The sequence below is a fragment of the Corvus moneduloides genome, chromosome 13 (assembly GCF_009650955.1).
Source record: "Corvus moneduloides isolate bCorMon1 chromosome 13, bCorMon1.pri, whole genome shotgun sequence".
NCBI classification, from domain to species: domain Eukaryota; kingdom Metazoa; phylum Chordata; class Aves; order Passeriformes; family Corvidae; genus Corvus; species Corvus moneduloides.
This window is the reverse complement of record NC_045488.1, coordinates 13,854,311-13,867,233: the sequence shown is the minus strand read 5'-3', so window position 1 is coordinate 13,867,233 and position 12,923 is coordinate 13,854,311. Positions and strand designations below refer to the sequence as shown.

Below are 12,923 nucleotides of genomic sequence, written 5' to 3'. Positions count from 1 at the left end.
TACAGACATTGGCTCATTGTCTGCACATCAACCCACCTCGTTAAGCACTACCTTAGTAATGGGCAAGTTTTCTAATTAATGACTTGGCCTGGCAATTCCCAGCTGAAAGTGCTGATGTTATGCATATATAAACACTCTCACCAAACACCAGCAGTGCTTCTACCTCTGCCAATAGATAAGCAATGTACTGCTTGCTTAAGTCCACTGAGGAATGCCAAACGCTTGTATTGGGGAGGGGTGGAGGAGGGTGTGGCAAGTTATTCGTGTTCTGTCCTTTATCTCCTTCCTCAAATCTCCCAAGGTGGGTTTCTCTTTCTACATTTCTCGTTCTGCATTTTTGTTGTTGTTTTGTTTTTATGGTAGGTACTATGCAGTGCAGATTTTGGTTAACAAAAGTTTGGCATCTGTTGTTGGTAATTCCATCTTGTCCTCCTCTGTGCTTCTGTGTGGCTTCTTTTACTTGACCTTGAAACTGTTCTTCCATATTCAAAGAGGGAAAATTCTCTGTATATCTGAAGTTGGACTGTCTTGATACAGATGTTTTCAGATGGTCAAGTCTTTTGTGGAAAAATTTCTTCTTTTATACCCCATTTGTGCAATACAAAATATCTTCTGCATTTGGGATATCATTTGCTCATTAGCACTTTTTCCTTTCATGCAAGTATCTTCCCCGACAGAACAGGAGACAGCTTCTCCCTGGTGTCTGCTCACCATTTATTATCCAACGAATCTGAGACTAAAGCTGGAGAACAGCTCATGGGCCATGACCTAGAGACAGTTCAATTCAGTAGTTAGGGGAATTTCACGTGAAATCTGAGTTCTGTAGATAAGTTCTTGGCATGAAATCAAATATCCTTTTTTCTTCAGACCCCTTCAGAACAGCTTCCTATATCTGCATCAACCCCCTCGCCTTGCTTACAAAATGTAAATGCTTATTTCCTTCCCTCTCCTGCTTCTCAACAATGAAACATTACATATAAAATTAGCTTATTGTGCAATGAAATTGCATCCATTTCAAAGTGAATTGCACAAATCTCAGAACTAAACCTCTCTTAAATCTCTCCAGGTTTGAAATTGAGATCAAGCCACAAAATAATTATTTTGTTAATTTAAAATCAAATTTTTTTGTATTTGTTTTGTATTTCATTTATCTTACATGACAGTTTCATTTCCTACCCTGGCAGATCAACAGGATGAACTGGTTGACCCTATCAGATAGGTACTCAGAAGAGAAGCTTTTACCCCTCTCACAGAACAAGAGTAATTTCAACCCTGAAGGAAACAATGTGGTAGCAGCTTCCCATGCCCTGCTGTGGTGCCTCTGTGCCTGCATCTGCCTGCCCAGTCCCATCTCTGCAGGGGAAAGTCCTTAGTGGAAGGGCCTGAAGTTTGTGTGCCTCTGCCTTTCACCTGAATTTCCCTGCAAATTCTTCCTCTCATCAAACTGTCTTTTTCCTGGATTGTCTTTGCAAGTCTCTCTCTGCCCAGCCATACTTTGAGATAGCGTCAAAGGCAAAGGCTAAAAAATCTCTGAGCTTTGGGTGACCCACTCTGGCCATCTGTCTCTCCTCACTTGTTTTTTGAAAGCCTGCAATGTACAAATAGCATGAGAAAAGGGCTGGGTTTCTAAACACCTGCCAGATACAAGTCCTGCACTTTTAACTGCCAGCGTTTCATATCAAATGTACTACACTAAGCAGTGAGCAAATAGATTTGTATAACAAACAAGTTCAGCACATGGATGAATCTGTCAGCCATAAATCATCTGCAGTCTCTCTTTAATGAGAACATGAGGCTTTAAGACTATGCAGGATAAGTTTCTGCTCAGCTGGTGCACTAATGGGCAGCAATTTTTTGCTCTCATAGAAAAGTATCCCTATGAGGATGAAAAATGTGTGTGCATGAGAGCTAACACACAGAGATATTGAAAGTCTGACTCCAGCAAACTTCCATTTTATTTCTTCCATTTATTTTTCTTCTGAAAGTTATTTTCTGTGCTCCTGTTTAATTTATGACTGGTTTAACTAGATCAAGTTGAAAAAGGTTCTATTAATACCTGAGATGGAAGGATTTCTTTTAAGAGGAAAAAAATTAGAAGCAAATTATTTCTTTGCTAAGGAGTATAAGCACACTGAATTGTGAGTGTCCTTCTCTGCCTGGGCTCAATTCCCTAGATCATATAAACACTGCATTCAGTGCCAACATGATGAGACTTATGAAGAGGAAGGTGTTAATACTCTTTCCCTCCATGGCCTCCTACATATGGTGCTTCTCTGCCAGCATCCCCTTTTATGCCTAAGTTAGGATTGACCACCACCTCCTAACACTTTTTTAAATGCCATCAAAACAGCATCAGAGGTGTTAGAGCTGCCTGCTGCATCAGAAAACTCCACTATAAAGTTTCTCTTTCACTTCGTCCTGACTGCTTGCTGTTCTTGTATAGAATGTCTTGCATCTCTCACTTGCAAATGATCCATCATCTTTCCCAAGAAGGGCTTAAGAGCAATCTATTTTGGGATTTTTTTCAGCCAGGAGATTCATCTCAGTACTTGTCCAACTTTGACAATTCTCCATATGAGTTTGAAGCAGTATATCTTGTTTGTTCAGCATCCCTTTGAAGTGATGTTAACTTCTCCAATTTCTCTGAATTGGAGATTGTAACAGCATAAACTCGTTGCGATTTACACTGGAAGAATAAACCCCTTATTTATACTTCAGATCTGTGTCCAATACATGATGATTAATACTAAATAAATCTCATCCTGCAGTCAAGCAAGTATAGGCTTTCTCACCTAGCAGCTCATAGAGTAGCTCTGTTCCAGCTTCCAACAAAAGCACTGCTGATAATTTTGACTACTTATTTTCCTTCCACTTCTCTCCTGAGTTTCAAAACCACATGTCAAAACCACGACACCAGGTTAGCCTGTTCTCACTCTGCTGTCATGCCACAGAGAAGCTAAGAGTTTCAGAAAGAAAGATTTCTAGCTTTTGAATTACTTGATTATTCTTTCTCAATTATTTAAATGCAAGTTATCAATATCATTATAATACCCTCATAAACCCTAAGATGGCATGTTATTTTACAGATACCAGCCATGAAAATACTGCAATAATGAGTAACATGACAGGTTTTCATTGCACTTTTCTTGCTATTCCTTGCCATTAAATTCTGCAATCAGTTAAATTTAGTGTAGGGAGGATGTGTGTTTAAATATACCCTGATGAACATGTCTTCCGGGACTTAAATAGTAGTGCAATCTTCCCTATTTACTCTAGCAGATATTTTTAGTGCTGCTGCTCACTAGTTTTTAACCTAACCTCAGAACAGACTCTTCAGATAGCTTTGCTTTTCAATATTTTCATTGCCAGTTTCTCAGCTTCTATGGCATAGTTAGTGAGTGCTTGCTTAAAATGAGCCAAAAAATACTTATCTAATGTTACGTAGAGAAGAGCACAAAATCATGAAAAGCACCACATGCTTGGATAGTTGAGGGCATACATATCTACAATGCTTTTTCTCTTGCCCCATGGTGAACAGCTACTCTTCTCTACATTATTAAAGCTGCTATTTTTAGGCCTTTAATTAAGAGTCCAGTTTAAAATAGCGCATGCCAACTATATTGTGGATATTTTCTTGAACACAGTACAAACACAGCAACAAATAGCACGAAATTAAAAAGCAAAGCCCCAAACATTAAATGCCTGATGTACTTGGTACCACCTGACCTGATCAAACCTCTGGTACAGGAGTCTTTAGCTACCTCACTAGTGAAAATACAGATGTAGCTACAGATGTTCATGCCGTTCTCAAGGAAGCTGAATTAAAAATTAGAACACACAAGGACTAAAGGAGAGAGCAAAAATATTTACCCTATGGTTATGTGGCAGTCAAGGACTGATAGAGGTTTAACTGAATCTGAAGAGCAGGCAGTCAGACAGCAGGTAGAAGCAGACATGTTTGACAATTAAGTAGTGACTTGGTCACCTAACACTCGTTAAATAGGATAACCAGATGATCTAGATGGGCTTTCTGTGTATATGAAGGCACCAACAGAGATTCATTACAAGGAATCAGCAAGCTAAACTCACCCATTAAATCTAATATTTATGATATCATAATCATTGGCTCAGGCTTTGTATGTGGTTTTATTCCAAAACAAAACATGGAGTGGAAAGGATTTGTTATACCAATGCAGCCCACTAGAGGTCAACTAGCAGTTTAAAACACGTTTAGTAATAAAGGGCAAAATTTAGGCCACCATCCTCATATATTACTAGAATCATTCAGGGTGCCACATGTATAACAAATCCTGTAGAACTTTTGTTTAGAACAGACAGAAAAAACCTCATAATACAATGTCTGGTGAACACAGATACAAAACAGATTAAATAACTGTTCCCATAATGAGGGGTTTTTGTACCACTTGCACCGCCACACCATAATCCATTAATTAGATGGATTGGATTATTAGACTGAAGAAATTTTCCTTAATAGACTATCATGGTATAAAAACTGTTAGTTCAGTTTTAGACCAGCTATGATGCTTGAAAACAGTGATAATGGCAAACTAAACTAAAACCAAAACCGCAAGACTTGACGTGTCTGTTATGACTTTAATCCTTCTGTGTAAAAAACACTTAGTATCACACATCTGATCATACAGAAGGACTACATCAGAATCTTATAAAACAAAGCAGATACACATAATTACATATAAATACATACTTGACAAAAACGGAACAGCTCCATGTCTAATCAGAAATCCTGCAATAGCACATTGTGAATGCAGAAAGAATGCCTTAGATTTGAGTGGTTTCTAAATATTTGATATTTTGAATATATGATGTCCAGATACAAATCAAAGATATCTCATGAATGCCTATCCTCTGTGCTGTAGGAAGGCTCATCTAACAGAGCTGTCAGTCTGCTTTGTAAAGCTCCAATATAAACTTATCTATTTCCCACGTCATTCTTTCCACTTGGAGAAACAGAAATGTTTGCAATTACAGCCTTCTGACTGCAAAAGTTTCCTGACACATAAGTAGCCTGTAACCTAAAGCATCTATCCAGCAAAATTCCACTTAAAATTTTGCAGGAAATGGTATCCGCTAAGATGGTGTCCCCAGACCAGGGTAAGAAGAGATGAGCAGTGAAAAACTGTGCTTACTCACCTATTTCTGTGAGGAATCACATTAAAAAAACAAAAAAAACCAAACAAAATCCCCCCCCAAACTAAAACAACAGAACAATAAAAGTCAGTTTTTGCCTTCCACTTCTGTACAGGAGGGAGACCCTTCATGACTAGACTGCATTGTGTCAGCAGGTACCCTCTGAATAGTTCAAATTGAGCCAGAAGTTGTATGTTGCATTTCCTGAACACCCTTGAAGAAGTAAAGAATTAGTGTCAGCCTAAAGATCACGTATATAAAAGTGATCTTTATACTTATATAAAAGTATAAAACCCATAGCCACTGGATTAAACTGCTTTCACCTACTGTTTTGCTGGCTCCAGATGCTTAACTCAACTTCCACTGTAACTAAGGTGGCATAAGGCAATTGCACAAAGAACACAGTTCTCTTTGGATTATGTACTAAAAGAATCAGTGCTCCTCAAAGACGTTTTACTACACCTCACCTCCTCAACCATATGCTTGACTTTCTTCTGTTGGCAGTGGACCATGTCATCCAGATGCTTGATCCGCTCTCTCAGGCTGGCCGCTACCTCCTCCAAATGCTGCGACCTGGCAAAACATGCAAGAACCAAACCTGTAAGTGGGGAGCTATGCAGTGTAAGCAGAACAAGAACAACCCCCATAATCCACCATAAATCAGGGCAGGCAAGTCAAATTGCACTGACAGATGTCAAATTGTCCAAAGTACATTTTAATGTGATCTTAGTCTAAGTGGCCATCTCCACCCAATTCAACTCACCTTTGTCTTGCATACTGACATGCTTAGTCAGAGCCTGAAATGCTGACAATTAAACAATGTGACAAAACTCATCTCAAGATGTGTTTTCCTTTAAGTGAAAGGCTTTTAGACAACTAGATCTTTAGCTTCAGAGAGACACATTTAGCCTGACTTACTACTACCTGCAAATATTTTGGAAATGTATGCTAAACAAAAGCCAGGAAGCTTTCAAAGCTGTCTTACTGCAGGGGAGCCTTGAGTCAAGAATTTGGCAGAGCTGCCAACAGCAGCACAATGCTAACTGGAATAGTATTAACTCCTCAACAGTCAGCAAGAATGCTATAAATGGTTTAAATTTGTGCATACAACTCTTCAGATAGATTCTGCATTTCTTCAGATCTGTTTAATACAGAAAGTGAACACCCACAGAACTCCTGCCACAAGTTGGTTTTCAGCTTGTCAGAAAAGTAGCTTTAGAATATACAAGGAAACAGGAGTGAAGCTTTTCTGTAAGTTTTTGTCTCTTTGGCCATGGGAGTCTCCATATTTATCTGAATGTCCAATTCTTAAAATTTGTCAAAGAAAGCAATTACTTGCTTACAAAATAAACTGCTGTACTCTTAGGTTCAGGACTGGACAGAATTTGAGAACGGGAAGAGGGGAATCAAAAACAAAAAGGCTTTTTTCATCTTGACCTGTGCACAGCAGAAAAAAAACCTGTTAAAGAGAAAAACCATTCTAAGACAAAGCAGCAGATGGCAAACTGTAAGACATGATTCCAGTGAATGACTGAATTGTATGCTCTTTCACCCCCAAAAGAGTCTCTATTAACTGTGAAGTACTCTGCAGAAATGTAACTGCAGCACTTTGACAAGGACTCAAAAAATTCAAGGCACTGCTGCTGGTTTTTCAATTGTGCATATTAAGGTCTCACAAAACTTTAATTTATATTGTGATTGCAATTATAGCACATATTTTGTATCTCATTGGAAGATTCAGGATCTTAAGCATTTAGAGCAATAGAGAAACGGAACAGACATCCTTTCTAAGGTGGAGCACAAGTGTCTGATAAGGTACAGACAGGTAAAGACAACTTAAGAACAAACCAGCATCATCTGAACATAGATTCATTGCTTGCACAGCATAGATTGCAACTGTGAGCTTGCTTGCATTGCACGAATTCCTGCCTGAACATTGCCTTTACCCTTTTTACTGCAGTGTAACTTTTCACACTGAAAAGGATTCACTGAAGCGAGAAGGGTCTGTGTTATTCAGGGGTAAAGGAAACCAGCAATTATCTTTCATCTCCATATTCTATGTTGCATGCAAGTGACATCTGTTCACTTTAAGCTATTATTTTAACAGGCTGCTGCGAAAAGCCATTCTTATCCTGGAACCAGAGAAGCTGGTCACTGATCAATACAAGGCACTGAGAAGCTCTCAGCAGGGACCTCCTTTTATGTTTATGCTTCCCAAAGAACAGCAGGATGCCCAAAGCCTTAAAACTAAATTTCTGGGTTCCACAGAACCATAAGTAGTAATCAAGTACAATTATTCAGTCTCTGGTTATAATTCATCTTTACCCACTCAAGCAGTGTCATATAAACCTTTGAGCTTAGATAGTGAAAGTATTCATAGTCAGGATTATAGTCCTCTAAATTTGAGAATACAGATTTAAGAAAAATGCAAGCCACAGATATGTCACAGCTTGTTCCATCTACAATGGACTCTACACATTTGCAAACTTTTCAGAAAAGATGCATGAAGGTGGTCTTTGTCACAAAAATTAATTGTCTTGATATTTTACACATAAATAAACCTATATTCAGATGGACAATCCCTACCGGACTGCAGTTTTAAAGTCAGAAAAGGCAAAATTCAGATGTCTTCAAAAACAAAGAAACCCCTAAAGTTTCCTAGCAATACTAAAAGTTCCACAGACAAGTCATATCTCACCTTTCACTGTCGGAGTTGTTTTCAGATTTTGCTCCAGATATTTGTAGTTCATTTAATTCAAGTTGTTTTTGCAGCTGGTGACGTTCCTAAACAAGAAAAGTTATCTTTCAGTTCTCCGTGTATCAAAATGTAAAGGCTTCACAAACCATATGTCATTGCAATTCAAAGCATCATTTGTGAAATTAAAATAGAAACTGATTAAACAAAATTCATGTATTTCCTATTGCCAAGGAGCACAGAATACATAATAATAAAATCAATTTCCCAGCCATGCATGGAAATAAGATCACTTTTCAATTTTCTATTTGAAGATATACGGCTGTACTTGAAACTGAATTTTTTTCAATAAAAAGATGAGTCATCAAAATCTTTAACTACATAAATGTCAAATTGTCCATGTTATCACTCCAAAAAGATCTCCCAATCCAAGGCTGAGATAAAAGGTATTGCTGCATTTTCTTCCCCCAGAGTATTCCTGTTTATTTTTAAGTGCCACCAGCACAGTGCTTGTGAAGATCTATGAGGACTTGGGGACTGAGTCAAAACAAGTTAGCAGAGAAGTAAGTGTGTTATCCACTTTAGTGGGAATTTAAGAGCCATTCAGTCTCACTGGGTGAATATCAGCCAGATAAGAGCAGACTAAATAACTAATGTGAAGGAACTCATCTGTACTTGTGAACTATACTGGAATCCTACATTCACTGCATAATACTTAAAAGTTGTAGGCTGAAGCCCAGATGAAGTTAATGGAGCCACTACAGGGGCATATTAAGCTGAGTAATTTCAGTGTAATCACTAATTCTACTAATGGATTTTCAAGCATTAGATAAAAGGGACTCAATGCACATTAGACTAACCAGTCAAGCCAGCAAGACCGACTTATAAAAACCTATTTCTCAGTAGACACTGATATTAAATATGTACTACACTAAAGTAAAATTGGTGAAAAAAACCACTTCATTTGTAAGAGCAGAAGATTTTATTCCTTCCACTGACTAAAACACTCTCTGCTCCTGTATTTGAGATAGTGAGGCACGAATCTTTAAAGATAATGAGATGCCCGCTATTGAATGAAATGAGAAATGCCAAAGTACATCCAAGACTATTTCATAGCCACGGCAGCCAAGGCTGCACTTGAGCTTCACATTCCCCAGGAACTCCTCCTTGTTGGTGAGAACAAGGTCCAGAACAGCACTTCTCCTCACTGGCTCCTCTAGCAACTGGAGAAGGAAGTTATCATCAACACATTCCAGGAACCTGGATTACTTATGCTTTTCAGTGTTGTCCCTCCAAATGATGTCAGGGTAGTTGAAAATCCCCATGAGGACCTCTTGTGAACAAGAGGCTGCTCCCATTGTCTGTAAAGGGTCTCATCCTTTTAGTATTCCTGGCTGAGTGGCCCCCACTCTAATGTCACCTGTCCCTGCCCTCCCTTTAATCCTGACCTACAGGTTCTCCATCAGCTTCTCACTTATCCCCAGATGGAGCTTTGTTCACTCCACAGACCTACCACAACAACATTTCTAAGAGACTCTGGGTCATTTATGATTATTACTTGATTAGACCATTAAGGGACACTGAATGGTTTTTAAATTCTCTCTTTAAAATAATGGCTCACTTCCTAAATAAATGCTGACACCTTAGCCCTGTAAGGACCACCAGAAAGCCAGAACCACCTCCTAATCACAGTTGTCTCAATGGCAGTCCAGGTGCATTTACTGATACAAATACAGTAACTAAGATCCAAACAGCAATGGTATTGTCACTGAGCAGGCAACTGAGCAGCAGAACAACAAGAAGTGAAATATCCTCCATACACTTGTGAGTTTCCTTTCAAGGCAGCAATCAGCTCTCATACCTCTTCCATGCGTTCAATCAGCCGGTCCAGCTCACCAATCCTCTGGTCTTTCTCCTGTATGCTTGTTTCTGTAATCTGCATCTTCTTATTTGCCTCTTCAATAGCCTTCAGAAGACGATTTGTTTCCTCCTACAAGTAAGAACATTTACAGTCACATTGGCATCTAATATATTAATGAGGAATATTTATTTCTCTTTTTGGCTACAGAGCCCGGCTAAGAGCTCTTAAAGAGCTCAAAGCTTCTCACTACACCTACTCAGAAATCTGGAAGACCTGTGACCCTAAATGTGAATTACATAGAGCAAAGGGTTTGGGGTACCTTGAAATACACTGATATTAGTAAAGAGTCATTATGACAATCCAAGAGAAACTTTTACCCATTTCTTAGATAGCTAATTTTCCTTCTGAGGATGCTGTTAAGTAACAGCATAAGAAAAATATGCTGCTGCAAAAGACAGCTTTTCAAACACCACAGTTAGCCATGTTCAGCTTTGTACTTTCCTCACATGTAAAGCAATACAAATAAAAAGGAGCATCTATCTTTAATCTCCATCATTATCTGACTCTATCATTTTAAAAAATGCAATAACTGACTGTTCATAGAAAGGTTAAACTTGGGGGTGGAGGGGAATTGGGGGACAGGAGAGTTCTTGCTCCAGTAGTATCCAGTGAAGTTGTTCCCTTTCTTCTTCTTAAACTGTCACTTAAAATTGGACATTGTATTTTCCTTTTTTAGAGAATCAGAAGTTAAAAAAACCTACTTACTCTATTTCAGATTTTTAAATCTACATTATTATCTGACATTCCTATGTTTGAATACAAATTTTTCTTAGTCCTACAACCCCAAAAGTTTGGAAAGCTTAGTAACTATGGCACAACTAGTCACAGAGACAGAAGTGAAGGAATACGCATCAACTCCGGAGTATGAAGCAATTGAGGAATGACACCCAAGCTAAGCACCACTCTTACAGACTGGCTATACATACTAGGAGCATTTCTTTCTCAGCCTTATGTTTCTGTTCCTCTTCTCGCATTTTTTCCTCATACTGACTATACAGCTTTCTTGTCATCTCTCTCATGACTTCAGCATTGGCTTCCTGTGATGATTCCACCTATGAGAGAGGAAGGTTGACCCATCAGTAAGTACAGTATTGCTGGCAGCAGGAGACAGAGAGTTCACATGATGAGAAAATATGAGTTTGAAGTTTAGCTCCACCTTGTTATAAATCTGACATTGCAAAAGTAGATTTCCATTTCCATCAAGACCATTTACAGCATTCTGCCAGTATTCACATAATTTGAATCTGTAGAAGTTACTGTTCCATCAAGTTCCATGTTGTCTGAATTCAGCTCATTTAGTCATTGCTTATCCAAGACCAGGCCATGCCTCTTTACTGAACCTTTCCATAACAGCCTCCAAGTCACTTGGTTTATTTCCCCATTGAAATATTATCTCCCCCCATTCTACTGAAGCATAGACTAGAGATGGACTGTCTTCAACTCCTGTTTCTAAATGACCATGAACACTCAAAGCAACATTTTATTGCAGTTCCCTCCCTGCTCTCTCTTGGTTTTTCACATTCTGCTCTTTGTGTAGGCATAAGAACAAGGATAACCATGCAACAAAGCAATCAAACTTAAAATCAACATTCTCAGGTGTGTGGAAGGGTTAATTTTTAACAACAGAACCAGAAACTTTACTAGAACTACAGGGAAGAGGGCAGAATGGTAATTCAGAGACAGGATTTCCTGCTGTTGGCTGAAAACACTGACTGAACCACACCCTCAGCAATTAAACACCAGATAGGATATTCACAGCTTAAGCCCATCTACTATGTAAACCACAATAAAAGTGAAGTAAAACAGCTAGTCCAGGACTTAGTTCTCTTCCAAGAGATGCTATGAATCAGCCCATGGTATAGTGAAATGCTGTGGATGCTACAAAAGTGACAGGAAGAGGAGGAATTAAGTGTTCCCTGATGATCACCACACTTAACACAAAATAGAGAGTTCTGATGATTAAGGTTTTGGGTTGGATTTTTTTTTCTATTTCAAGGACCGAAAGGTTTAGTAAACCCTTGGGTTCATCGTGCATGGTAGAAACCAGCTTGTTTAGCATACTGCATTTTATTCTTTGAAAAGGGATGAGCTCTGAAGGACTCCACTTGTACTGCAATTGTGTCCTTTGTCATCTCACCTAGGCCAACCCTGGGGCACAGGTAGTGCGTGCACTTTAGGAGAGGGTGTGGAGTTAAATGAACCTTCCACATTTCAGGAAGCCTGAAAGAATTGTACCATTTAGAGAAAGCCAATTATCAAACCCCAGATTCCTTAAGATACACTGAACTGGAATAGGATCTCTGGCCTTTTATCTCCATCATTCCTTTCCTTACACCTTGAGCAATAAGGACAGTAAAAGCAAGAGTAAAAAAGTAGATGTACCAGGGCATCTGTTATAATATGCTTAAGCAACATCTCCACTCTAAGTTGTTACTGATGTATGAATAAACCAAACCTCTTTAATAAGCCCCACAGGTGTGTTCTGCACCCAGAATGTCATCATGGTATACAGTAGTTACTGCTTTCCAACACTAACCTCCCAGATTCCAGACCATCCTCTTACATTCACCCCTAGAATGAATTCCCAGATGTCTTGGCACCTTACAGACACATTTTATATTTAACTGTCAAAGACAGTAATGAGGTATTTTATTCACTAATTTGGTACTAAAACTGCAAGTTTGAGGGCAAAATTTACACTTTTTCTGTGTAAATGCAGGGCATGTATTCTGCAGAGCTTGACATGCTTGAAGATAAACAAATCCTTATGCATTCCGTTGAACTGAGATGTAAGCTGCAGTTCCCTGTTCTTAGAAACAGACATACCTTTCCCTGACTTGCTGGGGCATGTCCTTAAAATTATAGTGAAGCCCAAATTTCCGGTTTAAAATCCTACTTGCATCATTTTTGCTTCTGTTGCTTGGTTTTTCCCTCTTTTTATTTCCTGCTGACAACAGCAGGTGCAAAATACAGCTACTTTTATAGCCTGCAAAGCTTCACTGTGAGAGGAAAGCAGAATATGAAATGCACTTGTGTTTTCTTGTTTAACCAGTCATCATTAAGCATGACTGCTAGTCACTAGCAAAACAGCCAAAAAGGAACACCTTCTCTGACAAAATTAAACAGGAATACAGCTGC

The 12,923-nt window shown here is 38.8% G+C and overlaps 1 protein-coding gene across 4 annotated transcripts in view; it reads right to left on the bottom strand.

The window, feature by feature from the left end:
- Window positions 1–12,923, bottom strand: part of LOC116450666 (myocardial zonula adherens protein-like) — a 55,047-nt gene that overhangs the window by 18,276 nt on the left and 23,848 nt on the right. For all 4 annotated transcript variants that reach the window (XM_032123374.1, XM_032123376.1, XM_032123377.1 and 1 more), the window contains exons 7-10: window positions 10,712–10,837; window positions 9,726–9,854; window positions 7,868–7,953; window positions 5,637–5,742 (exon numbers count right to left, since the gene is read on the bottom strand). In XM_032123374.1, coding sequence (XP_031979265.1) covers window positions 5,637–5,742; window positions 7,868–7,953; window positions 9,726–9,854; window positions 10,712–10,837 — 447 coding nt within the window. The remainder of the gene's footprint in view (window positions 1–5,636; window positions 5,743–7,867; window positions 7,954–9,725; window positions 9,855–10,711; window positions 10,838–12,923) is intronic.